The following is a 22,933-nucleotide window of genomic DNA, read 5'->3' as shown; positions in this document are numbered from 1 at the left end:
CACATCTGCTCAACCTGGATAAGGGAAACGGCAAGAAGACTCTCAGACGTAACAGCGACAGCGAAATTCTCAGACGTCCCACAGATAAGATATAACTATATATTCATAATGAGACCCACCGAAAGCTGTCTTATCTTACATTATTAAATAACTATTATCTAATAACCATATTGACACACCAATACAGTTTGCCCCTCTAAGGAATAATGATTTATTCGCCTATTCTTCAATGGCTCAGTTTATTTATGTTTAATTATCCTGTTAATTATTATTAAATATTAATATTGTCCCATAAATATTTCCATATTTATAAGTTTAAAGGGACGCGGGAAGCTAATATATTCCTTAGTCCTAATCCGTTCAGTCTAAGCGCCATTAGGCATTTTAATTTAATAAAGTGACTCATAGTTTATTTACTATTACATAAGGTCAGGCGAAAGAATTCCTATCCAAAAAAAAAAAATGAAACAAAATGGTATATATGATCTATTTATACATATATTTACAAAATAATTTGTGTGCATAACTTATTCTTTGTGTTTGCACGAGTTTATTTATGTGTGAGTTTGTATTTATATGTATGGTTGTGTGAGTTTTATTTGTTTGTATTACGTTAATTATAATGTTTTAGACATTGTATCAATAATGGAAAAAAAAAATCAAAACGTCCTTTATAATTTATTCGTTATGTTGCGATATCATATATACGAATTATATATTTAGTAATGTATGAAGTATCGAAGCCAAGTATAACCAGTCATTAGTGGTGGGTATTCTTGAATTGCTTGAAAAACTAACGAATACCCAAATAAAGTATCGATACTCACGAAACTATCTGAAGACCGTATCGATATCACCGGTATAGCGATTGGAAAATATAAAATAATTTTTCCAAAAATTCCAAGTAAGGGACATAAAATAACGATGCCATAGAACAGTGAAAATATCAAATGTCTACTAGCATGGCTTACTAATATTCCATCAACTTAACTTTGAAAGCAGCTGATAAGAAAGAATGCTTGTATGTTTTTGTTGTGCTCCTGAAGCTGTTCTTATCAACAGTACAAAACGTATTTAATTAATAAAATATTATTTAGCATACGACTAATTAAAATCAGTCCTTTCTTTATTTTCTTATTACTGATAGATAAACATTTCTGTATCATTGCTGATAAGTAGTGTTATCAGGTTGTAAATAGTAGTTATCTGTTAAATGTTAATATCAGATTCTCTGAGAAACATTAGCAGAAAATGAATAAGGATCACCCAAGAATACTCATTCCTGAGTTATTAAAGCAATTTTATGATCTTGGCTGGGTCACAGGCACAGGTGGAGGAATCAGCATTAAATATGGGTAATGTTTTGTTTTTTAATTAATTTCTGGATATTCATCTAAAAGCTTCAATTGATGATTGAATTTACCAACACTATTTGACTTTCATACAGTCCTCGTATATATATTGCACCTTCTGGAGTTCAAAAAGAAAGAATCGAGGCTGATGACCTTTTTGTTCAAGATATAGATGGAAATGATTTAGAACTTCCTAGGTCTGATAAGAAATTGAAAAAAAGTCAATGTACTCCACTTTTTATGTGTGCCTACAGAGGTTTGTTCCTTTATAGAATAGTAATGTTTGCTAATAGTTATTGACATCAAAACTAATTAATAAAGATTAGCCAGAGGTGCTGGAGCAGTTATACATACACATTCAAAAGCTGCTGTTATGGCTTCTTTATTATACCCTGGAAAGGAATTTTCCATCACACACATTGAAATGATAAAAGTATGTTAGAATTTTATTTTATGTGACACCAATAGTGCCAAATTAGCTTAGTAATAGATTTTTTTTTATTTTTAGGGAATCAAAAATCAAGATTTAAAAAGATGTTATAATTACAATGAAAAATTGATAGTTCCTATAATTGAAAACACTCCATTTGAAGAAGATCTTACTGAAAGTCTAGCCAAGGCAATTGCTGAATATCCTGCAACAACTGCTGTACTTGTTAGAAGACATGGTGTGTATGTTTGGGGAGATACATGGGAAAGTGCCAAAACTCAGTAAGTAGTTTTTGTTCTTTCGGAAACATTGTTTGATGTCATTGTTGTATTATGTAAAATATTATTTTTGAATATATAATATTAACTGCTTTTTTAATTCGAATGTTCCGTTTTCTCTATACTTGTGTTTAATATTTCAGTTTTAAGTGACAGCCCCCAAAAAAAATTAAAATGTTAGATATTTATTGAATGTCAAGATTTTCCTCCATATTGTAGGTTTTCATCAGTACTGAAAAGTTCACCCGACTGCAAGCCTTCAGTCTATTTACATCTTCAATAAAGAATTAATTTAAGTCTCTGTTCCTTCTGATTACAAGACTGAAGACTTGGTAATCCCTAGCAAGTCTGTTTCAATCATCTATCTTATAGTACCCTTTATCGAGACACAATGTAATGTTGAAGTATCAATATTTAATTAACTATTACTATATTTTAATTGTTGTTCTTAAATGTCACTGGAACTATTTTCTTGATTTACCATACAGTTAACCATCAATATATAATATTTTTATTTTGAACTGCTAGCCTTTAATTATCAAATTTTGTTGTCGGCTTAAGGGTAATGATTTTTTCTTTGCCTGAGTTCGTTAACAACTGTTTTAATAATGAGAATTTTTTTTCAGTCTGATAATAATTATTTTTGTTTATAGGTGTGAGTGTTATGACTATTTGTTTGACATAGCAGTGAAGATGAAGCTTCATGGTCTTGACCCAACTGTTGGAGAACCCGAAGTGAATGGCTGTATACTATAGTAAAGAATAGTTATTCAATACACTTTATTTAATATCTTCCTGTTGTTTTGAAGTTAAAAAAATTATTTACAGCTCTGTTGATAAAGACATCCTTTAGTTTTAATATTTCATAATGTATATATACATGTACTACTTTAAATTTGTTTTCTAGTATGGACTTTATTTTAATTTAATTACAGGGCCAACAGCAATGGTGAAGACATTTTTATATTAATATTACTCACTATCTTTGTTTATGAGAAAATGATTTGGGTATTAATTAATGGCACTAATAAATATGTTTTAACTTATTTATGTTCTTCACTAATCACTCTCCCAACCATTTTCTCCTCAATTATAATGCATGGTCAACTATTAACTCATCATCACTATATTTGCTAATGTTTCAAAGACAAAAATACAAGAATCTTAGGTATACATCGTTATTGAAGTCTTCAATGTCGATTTTCTAAGTTCATATCCATCCTCTCATAAGATTTACTACAGCCATAAAAACAAAAGAAACATTGGTCATAACTTACTGCCACCCAAAAGATAGCTCTTCAGAAAATCTATTTTTAAATCTTTCATCGTTTCTAAGATTCATTTGTTCTCATAAGATTTTGGCTTCAATAATAAGTAATTTACCTTCTCTTCTCGACTCAATTCATTACCTGTAACTGTTAGTTGGGAAAATAGCCTATCCATATTCATAAAATGATTCAACAATGAATTACCTTCATCTTGTTCGCTTCTTGAAATTTTCTCTAGATTTTTCATTATACTGTAAGTTGAGTTTTGTTCCCTCTAATAATCCAAATGGCTGTAGTAATAGCTTGTGGCTTGAGTTCCAATGGTTTTTTGGTTGTATTGTTAAAAAAATTTATTTCTTCACTGACTTCTAGGGCACCATTATCTTTCAAAATATTTGTAATGTCCTAGCCCTATAATTATCCCGAGACATTTTGGACCCATAACTTGTTAATGGTTTACAGGAAAAAGCCAAGGAACACATCGTAATCTCTGTTATTGATTATTTAACAGTGAGGAATTTATCTATTGATTTTTTAAACCCATCCTGCTAAAATAATATGAACTTATTACTTGCAATGACATTAAAATTTATAAAAATAAATTTTATCATTCACTCCCTTGCCACATGTCTTAATTAGTTTGTGAAATCTATAATAAATTGAAGAAAGGTAGTTTTTTATCTTTCAAAAGTATGTCTTGATACAACTATATTCTAAGATTTATTAATTGCTTGCTGCTACTTATAATATAATAGTTTTAATAATTCCTTTATTTGCTTACCACCTGTTTTCAATACAAATTAATTTCAGGAATCAGTGCTCTGTTAGTGGTATGAACCTTTTTTTTTTTTTATGACTTATTGGTAGGCAGGCAAATATCCATTAAAAATTTAGTAAATAAGTCAAATAGCTCATTTAAGTTCTGATGCTAGACCACATAATCTTCTGACCAAGAGGTCACTGTTCTCCAACTATTTTTTTAATCAATGAATCAACTACTGATACTAACAAATTGTAGATTTCTGATAATTAGATCTGGTTTTTACCGAAATAAAATATCATGATATATACTAAATGAGGCTTAAGGAATGCATATTACAGTGTGAACTAGATATTTTTTAATGTATATTTTAACTAGTAAATGTGAACTAGATGAGTTATCCTCCAAAATTTCCATTATTCAGCTCTACTTTGTGCAGCAACCATTCAGAGTATTGAGAAGGTTTCTTCCAGATGTGGGTGTAGCCTATCTTAAGGTTGTTCAGCTTGTTAAGGATTGGGATGAAAATCCATATCTAAATTTCAGACCGCTAAAGAAGAACTATGATAAGAATGTTGTTTATGGTTTCTTGTTCATTTTAATTCTGATTAATCTACTTTTAATCTGGATAGTAAGTAAAAAAAAAAATTGTTAGCAGCTAACATTGTGTGCTCATCATACATAATTTACTTCAACCTCTGATTACAAATAAATAAAACTTATAACTCATTCAAATTTATTATTGATAAATTAGGGTTTATTGGCTTAAACATGTAACAATAGTAAAATTTAAAGCATTAAATAGCACAGATTTTGATTTTTTAAAGCTCTTTGAGTTTGGTCCAGCTTCCATTCAAATTAAACTATTTTTACTAGACTACATTGCATAACTTTGAATATTTATATTGCATTATTTTAAATAAGATATGAATATTATATTTTTTTAAATTATGAATGTTACAAAATATATATATATATATTTCGAAAAATCCATAGTTAGTTATGGAGTAGGGTTGGGTTATTTAAATAAAATGCATCGTTTCACAATATACTTTACCTTTTTTTTTTTATAACAAAGTCATTATTAAAAACATACATGGAACAATAAATAAGTCTTACAAATATAGTAATTAATTTTCCCATCAGAGATCTGATCACCTTAAATGTATATATATATATATATTAATAATACTAAAAATAAAACCGTGTGAGTCAATTATGAATTTTTAGTGTGCCATTATAAAATATTCTATGAGGCAATATTTTCAACAACTTTAAGGATAAGATAGTCTGGATGGGAGTTTGAGTGGAACATTAAATAATAAGAAATATTTATTAAAAGCTAACATTTTGATCCACATTGCAGGTCTACAAAAGTGCTTAATTCTCTTTGAGCAGGCAGAGTACTGACAAATCCAGAGGTGATTCTGACCGCCATCTAAAGTGTCTTATCCTTCAATCCTATTCAGTCAACTATTAAACCTCCGATATAAAAGTTTTACATCCATAAATTGTTTAGGAGGGAAGGGGTACAGCAAAGTGAACCAGTGCAATAATTATGGATACTGAATTGGTAACGGCCTTAAGTTGTAAAAAGATTCATGGAATAGCCTAATTGCAACAAAAACTAAAAAAAATAAATTAAAAATTGTCCTCTAAAAATTATGGTGATCTTTACTTTCAGAATAGCTATTACCACAGTATTCACAGGAACTACTTAAGTATATTAAAAGTAAAAGGCGAAGTACCAGCCTAAAACTGTTATTTCAATAATAATGAATCAAAAATTACTTTTTATAACCTATTAAAACGAAAAGTACTAAAATTTTAAAATTGACAACAAATTTCTCAAGTTTTACCCTGTGTTATTTTTAGCCAGAATGTGCGACAGTCCTGTCCAATTCAGTGAAAAACATGTTTTAATTTTTAACGAGAATAATTTTTTAAGGTTATTTCAAAATTGCCATTTTGGATTAAGTATTTTTTGAAACTGATCTTTACAATAAAATATTCAAAACCATTGTAAAATTTCTAATATCAAGCATGTTGACAGACATATCTGTATTATACATTTAAAAAACCTAAATAAAATATTTAAGGAAATTAATGTATACCCTTAATAGAAATTTATCAGAGAAAATGAAGAATAGTCCGTTAAAAAACAGGAATCAATAGTACAGCAAAAGAGTCAGATTTTACCACTAGCTTGCCAGAGAGAGAATCCAATTTTATTTCATGGTTCTATATAAATTTCACAAAAAAAGAATTGTACTTACACTGCCCCTGGTAGGAGGAGACACTGAGTGTTGCTGTATCACCCTACATGTCGTGCCCTAGATGATTTCAAATAAAGTCAATAAAAAGTTGATGTAACTTCAAATCTTGATTCATGGAATATTTGAAAATAACAGCATCAAACTTTCGAATCATACTGCTTGGTCACTATTATTATTACATAATAGTGTATTACAGGAATGTAAATGGTTACAATTTAAATTCTAAATATATTACAATAATATCTTGTTTAAATGCAATACTTATTCATAAATCTAAAAGTATATTAAAAATTAAATAATTTATTTTTCTTTTAAACAAGTCGATAAAAATTTATACACTCTCATCATAGATTACATCTTCGATTACATAACAAAATATTTATAGATTAATTCATATAACAAACAACAATGGCATATATGTTAGTATAAACATATATAAGTACAAATTCACACATATCAGAATGTTAGTATAAAAGTAATGAAATAATTAACACCCGTTATGTGCAGATAGTAAAAAAAAAGTTTGTACTATAGAATGTTAAAATACGCTGTCGTAATACTAAGGTAACAATGAATCATTCAAAAGTAATGGGGATCGATGTGTAAGGCAAAAGAGGGCTCACTGATTCAACTTGGAGGGCAGTGGCCATGCAGTCACTTGCTCTTGAATAATCACAAAGAGATTCCAAAACTTTTCCAAGATTGTACCTAAAATTTAATATTACATGACCACAAATATGAATTGTAAAATTCTGATCAAAACTATCATAGCATAAAATAAAATGCAACATCACCTTTACTCAAAACTCGATCAATGTTAACCAAAAGTAAGAGATATTTTTTAAAACTGGATAGCTGATCAAGGCAAATGACCAATACAATTATATATAATTGACAATTTGCAACAGAATACATCCTTAAAAAGAATTTAAAAACAAAGTAAATTATTTGTTCTAGTTTTTCTTCAAGGGGTATATTGTGTTGATTCAGATATTTCATTTACGACACAAGATTTCAGAGAGACTGGTGGTAAATAATCAAGTTAGTATTGATGTTAAACTATCATGTCTTTCTGAAGAGGTTATTGGGAATGATAGATAAAATATTGGAATGAATGTAAATCCCTCTAAATAACTGGTTAGCTGCCAATGGAATTTAGAATTTCGCTTCTAAATGGAGTTTAAATGATAAAGTTATAAGAATGTCAGATACATGGAAATGTGAAATCACAACATAATCTTACAAGAGTTGATTATCAGAATGAACCCAACTTCTAATCAGCTTCCCTGAAAATTTTTACCTTAACCACTTATTCACTGAGAAAACATATATCCAATTCAGGGCACTTATTGGACTTGATATATTTTTTAAAATTTTATAAGCAACAAAATTACAATACTGAATAATTCAGAAACTACTCAATGGATAAATTATATGCATTACCATGTTTTTGGTGAATGAGGGTCAATTCTTGCTGCATCCCTTAAAACTTTTTCGGCCATCCGTTGATTGCCTAAGTAATGGTACATTAAACCCTAAAAAAATTAAAAGCCCAATAAAAATAACATTACCTTCAGTTAAAAAATAAAATTATTAAATATCTTGAAATATACCAAATGCTGAAGACTTTTGATATGGGATGGATTAATTGACACAGCATTTTGAAAACATTGCCTAGCTTCGATGAATTCTCGTTTTTGTTCATGAACAAGACCCCTCTAAAAATTAATGAATAGCTATTTATCAAACATATGTCTTTATCACTAAATCATTCTATATATTATTGTTAACAAACCGTGAACATGATGTGATGAGAAAGTGGATAAATACTAGCTGCTTCCTGGATACAATTGGCAGCAGAAGGTATCTGATCCATTGAAAGGTAAAGTTCAGCAAGAAGTAGCCAAATTTGTAACTGTAAAAGCCAAGCCCGCTGTGGTCCAGGCTTTGGTGTGAATGTTGAAAGAGATGAGGCTACTTCTGAAAGTGCCTGCTCTACTCTTGAAGCAGCTAATGAGTGAGCATGAAGTGAACCTGCAACATTTATTTAAATTTAATGCACTCTTGAACTTAATATTCCATCTTCCTAACATTTTATGATTATCCAATATAAAAAATCTTTATTACAATGCAATACATATTATATAGTATGGCATACTGCTCGTACTGCCCTTATTTATCATGGTATCATATATCATAAGAAGATCAATTTTCAGAGTTGCAAGGTTGAAATCTATTATGTTAATCCATCACAAAAATTTAACTTACTTAGGCAGGATTTGATTTAATATAATTCATTTATCTTTTTATTTATCTTTGCTATCCTACCTATTATGGGGGTTTCCTATGAAATGCAATGGTTTGTTTTCTTTGCTGTTCTCTTTTCATTCAGCACTGCTGTACTATAGGGTTAGCCTTAGTCACCAAAAGTAGAATTTGGCATGGTCCTACCAACTGATACAGTCTTATTTTACTTTTAAACATTTAATTATAACGATTATTGATCAATGTAAATCTCAAGATGGTAACACCAAAAATAAGTAATTAGAGCAAATGCAACCCTCAATTTCCCATGATAACAGATCATCTTCTATTACCTTGAAAATATTTACTTAATAATTATCAGTAGAGCAGTATTAAAAAAAAATTACTTATATTGTGCTACATTTATTGTTACTCATCAAAACTGGGAATCGGGGTGTATACACACTTAATCCTCAATAGGGCATCGTCAAGGATTTTCAAAATTGTGAGTGAGCCTGACAGGCACACTATGTAAAAAAAAGTCCCTAAAATGCTATATTTAATTCAAATAAAATTTACCAATAATCTTGAGGTTGTAGGGAATAAGGGAAAAATATAAAATCCATTTAAAACATTTCTTAGAATTTAATGAGATCTAAACACCAAAACAAGTCGAAATGTGGAATTCGCATATCATGGTTATGAATATAAATCGAAATGGGGCCTTTTAACCTAGAAAAATATTTAAAAATGGTCCTGACAAGAGACTTACTTGGAATCCACACACAAGACTGAAACGACAAGAAACTGCTCGTAGATTCCGATTGCTACAAGACTTACTTGACAAACGCTCTAACCTTCCCATTCACTACAAAAAATTAGTAAACACTACAATAATCAGACCAATTTGGACATATGGAATTGAGCTCTGGGGCTTCACCAAACCATCAAATTCTTCCCGCATCCAATCGTTACAATCCAAAATCCTATGTAAAAAATCCTTTATGCTCCTTATTACGTCACAAATAAACTCATTCACAAAGACCTTAACATTCCATTCGTTGCAGATTTGACCCAAAACAGATATGTGTCTTTTCATTCCAAACTCCTTAACCATCCTAGCCCACTAATTCTTAATCTTTCATCCTTAACAATCCCTGATAATCCTCTGAGGCATCTGAAAAGAAGATGGCCACGGGACCTTCTAATTTAAATTAATGTTTGAAGTACCACCAATGGGTGGTTCCTTCCCAAGATTTTCAAGTGTATATGAAACATACTACATATTTACCTATTGTATTATTTTGTACAGTTGTAAATTACATTAAATAAATAATAAAAAAAAAAAAAAAAAAAAAAAAATGGTCCAGCCATGAAGCTGAGATGTGTGGGGACAGAAATCAGTCGGAGTCACCTTCCAACAAAGCTGATGAAGGATCCCAAATACAGGCTGAAAAGCATGTTGTGCAGAGTGGTTTTGCATGAATAAGACATATTCCTTGGTTCCATTTCATACATGAATAGTTCTTGAGCCAATGTATTCCAAATTCCACCATGCTATCACAGCATTTGGACCTTTTGTAGGGGGGTAGGAGCGACGTAGGACGACCGTCAACCGGGAGGAATCTCTTGAGACAAATTTGCAAGAAGGTGTAAAGGCCACATGACAGCTGGCTTCTTTACTGAAGTTGTCAAATAGACAGTTCATGTGACAATTCTTTGAGGAAAACTATTCTTGGCATTGATTCCTGAGGTGAATAACCAAGGATTGACCCCTCCCAAGAATAACAAGGTATAGAAAATAATCATCGGCCATTGCTGTGTATTTCACTGAAAGTTGTGTGGTGCACATTTGGTCTACAGTGTCTACTCCACTTTTGTGTGCATTGTAATACGATATACAAAAGCCTCAGGTTTTTTTATTCCCCGTACTTCATCAATGGCTTTAGATTTCATGCATAAAAGGAACCAGGACCACATATTTATTCTTGCATGGGACATAGAATGCCAACACTTTTCCGTTGTTGAAACTAAAAAGGCTGGAATATCGTGCTCTTCCTCTTGTGTTGATAAAATATTGGGCAGAGATCGCTTATTCTTCTTTACTATACCTGCAAAAGAGATGTCAGTTTGTTTCAATAAATTGACAAGGGCGAAACATGGGGATCTGCATCACCTTCACTCATCAACAAGACCCTTACATCGTCAAGGTCTCTTGGGTTGGTCAGATCGTATTTCCTTTGGCTCATTTTTCTCAAGCCTGCTACAAAAAAAAAAAAAGCAAAGAAATATTGAAATAGCGATTGAAGGATTCATAAAAATAATTTTTATAACAGAGTTGAACACATTAAAAACAGAGTGCCTCAAGGAAGAGTCCTATCCCCAACTCTATTCCTCATTTTCATTAATGGTGTGATGACTGACCTTCTGAATAATATTAGCAACTCCTTGTATACGGATAATATAGCCTTCTGTAAGTTGCGCTTGATGCCCTCTCCTTATGGACTGGAAAATGGGGACTGAATTAGATACTGGTAAAACAAAGTAACACCATCTTTAGGTTGTCAAAAAATGCTTCAGAGTCTATCAATCTAAAGCTTGGTGCATGTATAATGAAGAAGGATGACTCACCTGAGAACCTTAGAATTACTCTAGACCCTAGGGCTAACATGGAAAGCCTGGAAAATGCCTGACAGACACATGATTCTCATTCATACGCGTTAATGAAACCTGACAAAAATGATGCTACCACAATTTCTGAAAAACACTGAAGTGCTTGAATTTGCTTTCTAAAGTGAAAAATACTGACCTTAGATTTGTGACATAATTGGGCACGGTGAGCCAGTTAAATCAAAACACGTGTGACACACTTTCCCTAGATGGCCAGACTGAGTGGGTTGGAACTACTGCACAAGGTTAGGAAACTACAGGAAGGAAGGGGTCACACTCTGTGCTCTCTGAGAAGGGACACCAAAAAAACAGAATCCTGTGCATGTCAAATGAGCCCTGCCCAATGCAGAGATAAGTTAAAACTAATTTTCTACTCACAAATTTAATTTATTTAATACTCACTAGAATCTTTATCAGACATTTCTGAAGTATATAATTGAAAGACACTCTTATTATCAGAATTATCAGCTACTGTTTGGTCTTCATATATATTCTTCCAAATTACTAACATATTTTTAGCAGTTAATAAGGCAATCTAAAACAGATATTACGAAAATAATTTTTAGCACCAAAAAAGAAAAACATATTTTAATCTCCTGAGTCAAAGGAAAACAACATAAATTGAAATTATACTGAAAATTACAAATTTTTGACCACATCATGTTAAAATCTAGATTTTATTGAAATCATAAATAAAAGAATGATTTCAAAATTGATATTCCATGATACAGATTGTGAGCCCTGTTGGCTATGAGCTAACAGGTTGTAAAAAAACTTTCAATACTTCTAGGTATGAAGTAAAAATTAATGATTGTAAAAAACTGTAAAATAAAATTAAAGATCGAGAAAGGTATAAAATTCATATTAATTCTTCCATAGCATATGATATAAGAAACAATAACAAAAACACTAAAGTATTTTTCAAGAAGAGGCACATAATTGTGTGCAATATTTTGAATCTGATGGGGAAAAAATCCTTAGGAACTGGTTAAGGGCATCCTCTAGATGTTCCCTTGTGCATATACACTAGTGATGGTAGTGAGAAGAAGTACAGAGTACCTCTTTTTAGTCAAGAGTATCACGTAGCATTGTCATTACCTTGGAGCTAATGGCAAACACTGTATGTCCCTTTTGCCACGAAGAGGAGAGAATGGCTTTTCACCTTGATATATTTTCAGGAAAGGCACAAGAAATTTATTTATTGTCATTGAGGATAGCTTCACTAAAATGGTATACTATGCTGGGCTGCTAGGAAATAGATAACAGAAGTATCAATATAAATCCTAGTGCAATATAAAATGTTTTGGCTGAAAGTGAAACTGCTGCCAAACCTAGTTTTTTTTCTAGTCAAAACCAAATCTTCGGTGGGTCAATAGTTACTTTTTTAAGCATTTATTACAAATTTGTTTAAATTTAAATAGATAAATTTACTTTTTATTTTAATGTATCTATAGTTGACCATTGATTGATAGGAGATGATTGGGGGTGCAGTCAGGAGTGAACAACACTAATGAGTGATACTTATTTTGTTATGTTGTTTCGTCCTGACTTTAAGCCCTTCTTTAGGGCCAAGTACAAACAAGGTAACAAACATGCCAGAATAAAAATAAGAAAGTCATACTGTTAATAAGTTCTGTTATTCTAACATGATTGAAATCAGGGCTGAAACGTTAGCACAGTAAAATAAGTGTTACTCATTAACGTTGTTCACTTTTGACAATCTCATACTTAACAGTTTTACATTACGATGTGTTTAAATAGAAAATCTTGATCTTGGGTATAAGGTTATATAAATGATCTTTGGTATAAGGTTATATAAATGATCCAATATATCTTTCTCCCACAGGCTTTCTCAATTGAAGTTAATAAAATATTAAGGAAAACAGCATTTTAATCACGAAACATGAAAGGATAGAAAATAAATTAAATGATCTACATATTTACCTCTGGTCCTTGGATGTGCAGTTCCAAATGAGCCTTGACATAATGAAGGTCCAAACTGTCAGGAAAATCACTAATAGCAGTTTTTAATAAAGACTGAGCTTCAGAGTACTGTCGTTGGGCCGTGAGCAAGAGAAGCATCAAATGAAGGGAAGGAGCATGTTCAGGACAAAGTTTCAAGCTTGATTTAACATGTGACACTGCTTCAGCGGTCTGTCCATTACAGGCATAACTTATTGCTAGGTAATATTCAACCAAATGGTCATTAGGGTCAAGCTGCATTGCTCTGTTCAAAAATAAATGGAGAAAGTTAAGACAAAACAAATAAAAGAGATAGCTAGTACAAATAAATTATCATGAAAAATTAATGGAAACAAAATTAGATTTAAAAAAGCAGATTTCATGCTTAAATACATTTTCTCTCTTGGCTTATTGGTTTTAATCTTGAATTTGTTATCTAAAACCAATATGAATAAAAAGTTGTTGCTCCTCTTATTAGCTAATTTTATTTATCAAAATATTAGTGAAGTTGTGTTATTGCTTATTTTTGGCAAAATATGAATATTGGAAAAGTCGGTACTAAGCTTAATTAGAGAATATGAGAACAGGAATAAAAGAGCAGCTAGAACAGAAAGTTGCGATTGAGAGTTCAATATAGAGATACTTAAAACACAAAATGGTGGAAGCTGGTAGATGATCAAATACTAGACAAATACCAGTTAATTTACTAGTAGATAAATATATTTGGAAAAATGAGTACAAGCTCATTCTTAGCACACAAGCATAACAAAAAGTCAATTGGTTTAGTTAATAAAAGGGAAAAGACTAATTGTGGATTTCCTGACTTAATGCCTTAAAAAAGGAAATTCAATACAAAAAGAGTCATTTCAAACAAAATGTTAAATGAATAAATTACTTAGCAGAGCATAACAAGAATATCAATAAATTGGTGAATAAAATAAAATAGAATACAGGGTAACTAAGTTGATTTTAATAAAGATAGATAGGGGAGAAGCTAAAAGTAACAACTGAAGAATTAAAAACATAAACCTCTTAACTTTCAACTGTAAACTTTTCGAAATATTCCTTCCAAGAAAGATTTAGTAGGGTAGTGATATTAAGTTATAATTTTTTTATCAGTTTTCTAAAAAAAAATGATAGAAGGAAAGTAACATATAACATAACAACAAAAAATAACTTACTTGTTAAATGACTCAAATCCAGAAATATTTAATGAATGTTTTTTTGTTTTAAGGTGAGAAGACAAGGCAGCGTAATGTGATCCAATCCCAATATAGAGATGACATCTAGACAACAGTCCTTGTGGATTACTAAGTTCACGCTGGAGAGCCATTTCACTCCACTCAATTCCTTCAGAAATCTATCAAAAATTGAGAACACAATATCACATGCATTAAGCTACATATAAATATTCCATATCTTTTGATGTATGACTATTAAATATAAAAAATCCTTCAATTGAAAAAAAAAACTGGCTAAGGAAATATCCATATCCATCATAAGAGACAAAATATATTTAGATCACTTACTTATATTTATTACATACTGATTAGTTGTTAGTGAGGGTGGTGCCTATGAATATAGAAACTTGATGTAATAGTTGAGTGCCTTCCACACTTGAAGGTAAAGCGAGACTTCCAAAAATTCATTAATTTATTTTCTAAATATATACACAGACACAAGGATCTTTCTATATGTTGACTTAAACAGATGCATGGATCGGAATGTTCTTGTAAGAAAATATAACCTAAAGAGGAAGACATTTAACAACTACTGGATTTCCATATTCATAAATATCACCATTAACAAAAAAAATACTAATGTTTTCAAGCAGATATGCAGGTACATTCTGTCCCATAGAACAGATAGGATAATTTAAAAAAATTAAATTACTTTTTATTTTAATATTTGTAGTTTTCAAGAAGTGGCAATTTATATTTTATTATATCAAGAACTTAAAAATATATAATATGAAACACAAAAAGTTGAGAATTTAACAGTTTGTTACAAATTTGATAATATTGTTTTGTTTCTTATATAAGATAAAGAAATATGTAATGTATGGTTAGCTTAGTAATTACAAAAAAGTGGATATTGAAAAGGGCAATAATTTGATCTTGTGAAGTCTTTGGGACAGAAAATGGTTAGGATTTAGTAGTAGTAATAATTATAATGAAAGAACAAAAGAGTTGGAAAAACTAATCCTTTAAAGAAATTTGAGAAGTGTAAAATGAAATTTAAAGTATCTAAAGAAAAAAGATATCAGGTCTTAGCTATTACCAGGAAAATTTGAAAAATACAAAGTTATTGGATGGGTTTAAGATGTAAAGTTGAAACCCTTTTATGGTAATGATTAGTCAGCATTACAACAAAATTTAAATATTAAATAAATAAAATTATTATAAAAATTAAACAAATATTAACTTCATTCTCCAATAATAGATAGATTTGTTCACGGAACTAAATGCTCTTATTTATTTTACTTCAGCTAAATATAAAACAAGCAGTACATATTTTTTTTAATTTACATTATTTAAGTGGGTATAACACATCCTTGCAGCAAGAAGACAAGGCATAACTTTGGTTGATTGCATCCTAACTACTTCTTTTATGATAGCAAGAGCTTCAATGTATCTTCCCATGTTTTCTAAGCATAGAGCTCGCTGCATCCACACATGACTCTCTTCATATGAAAACTTTAATGCACGTTCAAGAGACTGGAAAAATAAGAAAAAAAGTTAATAAATAATAAATTAATGGTGATGTAATTGACAATGAAGATGACATCACTATGAACATTAAAACAATGAACAATTAATGAGGCATCCCTTATTAACCCATTTTTTAAAAAACTTTAACCAATTAAAGTTTAAAATTTATTAAACTTTAAAATTTAACCAATTTTTTAAAACTTTCCATAATAAACTAATTCTGGGATTCTATACCCATCCACAAAACCTCATTTAAATATAAGTTATACATCCACCTCCTCAACTATCAATCTACCTCATATACTTAAGAATAAAGTTAAAAATATCACTGCTTACTTTGAATAGTGGCATATCTGACAAAAAGTAAAAATTTTGGTTTTGTTTGGAATTTAACATATTCCAAAGATAGTACCATAGTCTGTGGTTACTTTCTTTACTGATGTTATCCTACAGACTTTGCTAAAGCTATTAGAGTTGCTACAATTTAACTCCAGTATATGTTACAATCTATGGAATACCTCAAACACAAAATAAAAAAATACTTTTTTGTCAGATGTGCCAAAATTGTTCCTATCAGGAAAGATATATAATCTTTGGTACTCGAAATGTAAATTGTCTTTATTCTAAGTAAACTAAGCATCCTAGAATAAAATTATTTTTTATTTCATTTCATTGTATTTGGAGCACAAGATCTGAAGATTTTCTTGTATATTTATTTCCATAATTCAATAATCTCGTATTTCATATAATTTTCCATTCATATGATATAGGTATTTTTAGCTATACTGTGTTTACCCAAATGATGCTAATTTTATTGGATTACTGGCTTAAACAGAATAGGGCTTCATTATTCTAAACAGATCCAAATCTCTTTATGAGGAGAAATAAAAGACATTTAAGATTTACAAAACTGAGGCTCAAATTGGTTTGAAGGGTACAACAAATGATAATAAGCCCTTAAAAGAAAAAAATGCCTGTACAGAAAACACTGACATAAACACAATTTGACAAATTAAGATTTTAAAAACAATGAAAAAATACAAAATATACATGGACCATGTAAATCCCTCAACAATGACAAGTTTATTACAAACATCAATAATTGGCAAAATTTTAAAATTACAAAAATTTCAGCCATAAAAATTAACTGCAGTCTTTTTTTCACTTCATAATTAATTAATTAATTGTTCATCCTTATATGTTTTTATCAATGCTATTTAAATTTGAGTAAATGTTATGGTTAATTTCAATACACTAGGTTGTTATAAAAGTTTTTGTGTATAAAACATGTTTTATTTAAATTTCAAGATAAAATCTACGCATTAAAATTATTCTTCAAAATATAGGCCATCATTGTCAATTACTTTAACCCATCTTCCTGCCAGAAGTTGAATTTGTATAATTGAATTTACCAGAAGTGGGACTGGTGATACCAAACCACAGTTGTATTAAAAAGCGCTACATTTTTACCTTAGTGCCTCAGAATAAAAAGATTGACAAATTTTTTATCTAACATTTTTAGTAAAATTTATGAAAAGCAGACACAGTTGGTATATATAATTAAATAAAACATGAGACAAAGTAAACTATATACGCATTATTTCTGAGACAAATAAGGATTGAAATGGAGATTTTACAGCCTACAATAAATTAATGCACAAATAATTTTCTAACAACCTAGTATAAAAAGAAAAGAAGAAAACTACCTCATGAAGAAGACTAATCTGACCCCACCTAACCAGTGTGATCGTCAATAGATCATATACTGCAGTTGCATTAGTCAAGGCTCTTAATCTTGCTTCTTTGAATTCTGGAGATTGACTGAGAACTGCTTCTCTACCTGCCATTGCTTCACTGTGTCAATTTAAACAATACACATACTTTTAAACAAAGTTAATAAAATAATCTAAATAAATAAATCTTTATATATCATTCATGATAATATCAAGATTACTGTTATTATCTATAAGTAAATGTTATATCAATATAAAAGATAGACTGTTGGTCAGATCTGCGGTAAAAAAAAAATAGTTTCAACTATTTATTTATTGCCGTTTCGACCTATAATGTAGGTCTTCATCAGAGCTGTTATTTGGGTGGAAATGTGAACAAAGAATCTATGACTCCCATGGTTTTTGGATCATATTAAATATGTAAATTGACCACTTGTGAATTTGAAGGAGATGGTCAAGAAGAAAAAAATAGTTCATTTATTACCAATGTTCCAACATACAATGAATACCTACATTGTTGGCAATAAATAAATAATTGAAAACTACTTTTTTGTTCTCTCTAATAAGTGGTATTAAAGATTGGTCTTAAGCTGTGGTTCATAATCGTAAATAAAAAAAAAGTTAAGATATGTAGATAATGTTATGTTGTACTTGTAAAATAAAACATACTGAAATAATTTAATTTAGATCATTACATTGGGTAATTATTGTAATTCCTAATGTCCCTTATGAACCAATATATTTGCTCTTCTTTCTGATGAACACAAATGATCTCATATTCAACATTGGGATAATCCATTGTTTTCTTTGTGTTCATAGAACCTTAGCCTTCATTATCTACTTATTATGAGTATATTTCTTTCTATAACTTTTTATTTAAGTAGTTTATAAAGTTGGAGTAGTAAGTATATAAATTTTTAATAAAAAAAAATTGCCACATACATACTAGGTAAGTATAGCTTCTACACCATTTCTATTGGATAGGTAGGTATATAATTATCTATAGTTCAAGATATTAGAATTTATAAGAAATTCATAATTTTTATTTTTTAATACATTTAATTTGTCGTTTGATAATAAAATCTATAGGAGAAGCTGTGTTTGAAACATGTGTCAAGAAAAATAAATCTGTCCATGTTGAAGCAAAACGAGTAGATGGAATTTAATAAACTTTATTTCAAGTCATGACAACACAAATCCACAACTTCCAATTTCTTTGTCTTCTTCTTCCAAATTTTGGCCAAATAAGACGATCCATTTTAGAAATACAGGTGTGCTGAGAAAAATAGATTTGTGCATGCATAAGCAAGCAAAACTAGTTGAACAGAATATGATGAAATCAATATGCAACCAACTAGTTACTAACCTGCACAACTCCTGAAAATTTATTCAAATTTGGATTAAAGGTTCGATCAATTATGTCAAACACAAATTTGACAACAGTGAGACAAATAAGGAATACAATTTTTTCCTTGAAATCTAAAACATAAAATCTAAGTCAAAGTTTTTGATTCTAGGAATACAATTTTTTTTTTCAGTTCCTGCATAGATATGAAGCTTAACTGCCAAGTGATTATTATTATTAGTAATAATAATAAAATATTTGAATTATGGTTATTTCACAGTTACAAGTGAAAGAGACCGTTCCAAGGACAAAATAAAACACTGGAAAAAATACAACACACAGTATTTATTTTTTGATATCACTTTGTTTCAGTAAATCCAGATTGCAGCAAACAATAGTTGCACAAACATCATCAAATTAAAATATAGATATTTACAATCCTTATTTTCTAAGGTTATTGATCCTATAAAATATAAAAAAAACCTTATTAATAAATTTATTTAACCTCTATTTTTTTAAATTAGTATTAAACTCAAAAATTTTGTGTAATGAACTTAGTTTAATGGATATGAAGTTGTCATAACAACAATTACGGACATGTAAGTTTTTCATAATATCAATTGAAAAAACATTTAACAAATTTTTAAAACAGTAGTTAAGAGGAAATTTTTCACTTTATTAATAACATTAGATCTTTATTTGCTGGCCAAAACATAAAGCCAATAAATAAAAATAATAGAATAAAGTGAAAGAAGACACTTAGTTGAAAATGGCAATTGGAATAAATATCTGAGGGGATTAACATAATTGATACTAAAATGGTATATTTTACATCTTCTAACCAAAGCAAAATAATTAAAAATTGATGTCCATCAGACAAAATAAGTCACATTTGATCTGTAAAATAACTTTTATATCATATAATTAAGTATTGAGTAATCTTTTAGGTATAAAAATGCTTTTATAACTTATCAACCTTGTTTTTTTATTACTACTAACATTATTGATAAAAATTAATGTTTTTTAACTGTTTTCATTTAATTGCAATGAATTAAAATTTCAATTTTCGATTCAATATTTTATTTCTTACTTAATTTTTGAAAATAATATTTCCTAATCAACTGATACATAAGTAATAAGTATTTAAACTGAAATTGATTCATGTAAATAAAAGCTGCCCTTTTAATGAATTATTAAACTTTAAATAAAAAATAAAAATAAAAAAAATAATAATTACGACCAATCTTAAATTTATTCGTATGAAATATTATAATGTCGGTGACTGACTAAAAATGGTTTAACTAGGAAGTGTTTACTTACTAAGTATACATAAACATACACATGTATGCATGTTTATATATAACTATTTGCATATGCATAAATGTGTGTGTGTATGTATATCTATATGCACGCACATTTCATCTTTCGCTCTTATTTTTATTTTTTTAAAATTACATTCTAGCATTTATTATGTTCTTTTTATAGTTATCTGTTACTTAGTGACATGTTAAGTATTTAAAATTATTATTCTTAGAAGAGCCTTAACACAAATGCCAAAATAGTCCAAACAGAAATTCCATATAAAGAGAATTGATCCACTTTTCTTTGAAAATTTCAAGAGAAAAAGAAATAGTAAAATTATAACCCACTAGTTTAAAAGATATGAAGATGCAATATCTTATTACGGGATACAATATCCCAATCGTGAACAGTAACAGTAATGGTGGACAGTGTAATAAGAAACAGATAAAAACTGTTTTTTTTTGTTTTTTTTTATATTATGTCAATACACCTGAAACTTCAGAAATAATCATTCAATATATATGACACAATTTACTGAAATTCTAGTATTAAAGAGCATGAGGATTTTTTGAAATAAATATTTTCTTTACCTAATCAAGAGGAGTAAAATAATTTCTTCACATTCATTTCGTGGAATAAATAAATTATGACCAGAATAAACACGAGGTTTCCAAGGACTTGAGTTTCCACTTCTCCTATTCAGAGTTCCTAGAGGAAGATAAAATTTCATGAGATTTAATATCTAAAGAATCAAAGTTCTATTGAACATTACAAAAATAAAATAAATTAAATATTAAGATTTTGGTGATACAGGGTGTCTAGTGAAATGGCTCGTAGAAATTCCGACTTTTTCCCTAAATTTTCCAGGTTTTTCCCAAATTTTTCCTAATCAAGCAAAATTTAACTGAACCGATATTTTTTACCTTATAAGAAATACATCAAAATCAATTGATCATATGAAATGAATTTAATAAATTTTGACACAATTGAACTTTGAATTGGGAGTTGGAGATTATATCTTTTTTTTGTTTTGTAGGGAATCCAATCAAGGTTCAAGTAAGTTTAATTTTGTTCCTAACTTTTTTCTACTAGATAAATAGAGGATTTCAATAGCTAAGAACCTTCCCAAGAGGAAACTTAACTTTTAGAAAAAAAAAACATGTAAATAGGTTAAGAAATTTCGGAAATCATAGATAACTCACAAACGAGCATTAAATTTTTATTTATATAGATAAAGACATAAAAAGAGATTGGGTTACCGTGGTATACTACTTAAAATGCATTGAAAAAAAAAGTTTCTGAGAAGAATGAATTTTTTTAAATTGTTAATTCTGGTCCAATTTAAGTGTAGATAATTTGGTTTATCATATATAATATACATAAAATATGTATAGATTTTATATAACTACCTTGCTGTGCTTCAATATTATTATTATATTAAAAAATTTCGGACCACCTGAGCAATCAAACTGTGGTAAACATTTTCTGAAACAAAGTTGATATTCGTTTTTATTACTTTAAGATACCCCTTACATAATTTCTAAGAAATAAAAAAAGAATTAATAACTTCAACATGAGTCAACTAATCTGCATGAAACTTAGTTCTTTAGGGACCTATAAACTACATCAAATGGCTTAAAACGAACCTAATTGAATAAATTAGAGCCAAAGATATAAAATAAAACGTTTGAAAAGATTTTCTTTATTTGAAACAACTATGTATTTCATCCTTATAGGGGCATTAATTGTAAATGGTAAACATAATTTAAAAGAGCAGACATAGCTTTCTAATGATTGTAGTAACATAGGATTTGGATAAAATGCAGAGGACGATTATGCGAACAATGGACAGCATTTTTTAGTTAATTCAAAGTTACAGCATAGTAAACTACATAAGATGTTAAAAAACAAATAAACTTGTGTTTTTAAAACCATTTAAAGGGTTTCTTTTTTTCAAGCAACTTATGGAAAGAGATTTTTTCATGGAAAATCTAACTTTAAAACGACTATCAATTGGTAATTTTTCCAATCCGACGCATCTAGAAGGTGTTTTGCAAAAAACCGCAAACCATTGGTTTTAGTTATTGAAAATTTAAGTGTAAACATAAATTCAGTTTCCCATAAAAATCTTCGTTTCGGCATAAAATGAGTAAAAATAGTTCATCATGTAAAACATAAGTGTTCGAAGCCAGTAAAGGTTATTTGAAATATGGTGAAGGATTGTTATGTAAATATAAGATGGTCATGGTTGCGGTCAAAAAAAGAACAAAAAGTTTAAAACTATTTTAATGTCCGCCGTTTCGCCCCACTTTGCAGGGCTTCATCAGCACTAAAAAGGTACCAAAAAAAAAAAACTGAGAATATTACAACAATAAGATACTATAAGGTAATTTAAGCTAGGATAATTATGAAAAAAACAAATGATAAGAAATTACATATAAATAAAAGGAAGGAAGACATAAAATAGTATCAGTATAAAATAAACTTGAATAAACAATGATAAGAATAAAAATAAGTAACAATGATAAGAATAAAAAATAAGTAACAATGATAAGAATAAAAAATAAGTAACAATGATAAGAATAAAAAATAAGTAACAATG

General features: G+C 29.2%; 2 protein-coding genes across 5 annotated transcripts in view; one reads left to right on the top strand and one right to left on the bottom strand.

Moving 5' to 3' along the window:
- Positions 1-742: 742 nt before the first annotated feature.
- LOC106686282 (methylthioribulose-1-phosphate dehydratase) lies at positions 743-14,615 on the top strand. Of its 3 annotated transcripts, none has more exons than XM_014429480.3 (6): positions 743-1,355; positions 1,448-1,608; positions 1,679-1,785; positions 1,861-2,063; positions 2,714-2,815; positions 14,475-14,615. In XM_014429480.3, coding segments are annotated over exons 1-6 (678 nt in total). In that variant the 5' UTR covers positions 743-1,251; the 3' UTR covers positions 14,476-14,615. The 3 variants fall into 3 exon arrangements, with proteins under 3 accessions (XP_014284966.1, XP_014284967.1, XP_066908752.1); XM_014429481.3 differs by lacking the exon at positions 14,475-14,615 and adding an exon at positions 2,996-3,106; XM_067052651.1 differs by lacking the exon at positions 14,475-14,615 and having other exon boundaries at positions 745-1,355; positions 2,714-3,106.
- Positions 5,123-22,933, bottom strand: part of Ttc7 (tetratricopeptide repeat domain 7) — a 32,783-nt gene continuing 14,972 nt past the window's right edge. For both annotated transcript variants that reach the window (XM_014429474.2, XM_014429476.3), the window contains 10 exons: positions 20,922-21,039; positions 17,658-17,805; positions 15,769-15,957; positions 14,422-14,600; positions 13,223-13,505; positions 11,681-11,813; positions 8,160-8,398; positions 7,978-8,082; positions 7,808-7,899; positions 5,123-7,072 (listed from right to left, as the gene is read on the bottom strand). In XM_014429474.2, coding sequence (XP_014284960.1) covers positions 6,940-7,072; positions 7,808-7,899; positions 7,978-8,082; positions 8,160-8,398; positions 11,681-11,813; positions 13,223-13,505; positions 14,422-14,600; positions 15,769-15,957; positions 17,658-17,805; positions 20,922-21,039 — 1,619 coding nt within the window. In that variant the 3' untranslated portion in view covers positions 5,123-6,939. The remainder of the gene's footprint in view (positions 7,073-7,807; positions 7,900-7,977; positions 8,083-8,159; positions 8,399-11,680; positions 11,814-13,222; positions 13,506-14,421; positions 14,601-15,768; positions 15,958-17,657; positions 17,806-20,921; positions 21,040-22,933) is intronic.

The sequence above is a fragment of the Halyomorpha halys genome, unplaced genomic scaffold (genome assembly GCF_000696795.3).
Source record: "Halyomorpha halys isolate HHAL.00 unplaced genomic scaffold, Hhal_1.1 Scaffold803.1, whole genome shotgun sequence".
Classification (NCBI taxonomy): Eukaryota; Metazoa; Arthropoda; class Insecta; order Hemiptera; family Pentatomidae; genus Halyomorpha; species Halyomorpha halys.
The sequence above is the reverse complement of the archived record's forward strand: the minus strand, read 5'-3'. Positions and strand labels throughout refer to the sequence as shown.

What these genes read in the sequence shown, in the direction of transcription:
- LOC106686282 (XM_014429480.3), top strand. Translation starts at nt 1,252, where the DNA reads ATGAATAAGGATCACCCAAGAATACTCATTCCTGAGTTATTAAAGCAA. An exon ending in GGAATCAGCATTAAATATGG is followed by an intron (nt 1,356 to 1,447) that starts GTAATGTTTTGT and finishes ACTTTCATACAG; the next exon opens with TCCTCGTATATATATTGCAC. An exon ending in TTTTATGTGTGCCTACAGAG is followed by an intron (nt 1,609 to 1,678) that starts GTTTGTTCCTTT and finishes AATAAAGATTAG; the next exon opens with CCAGAGGTGCTGGAGCAGTT.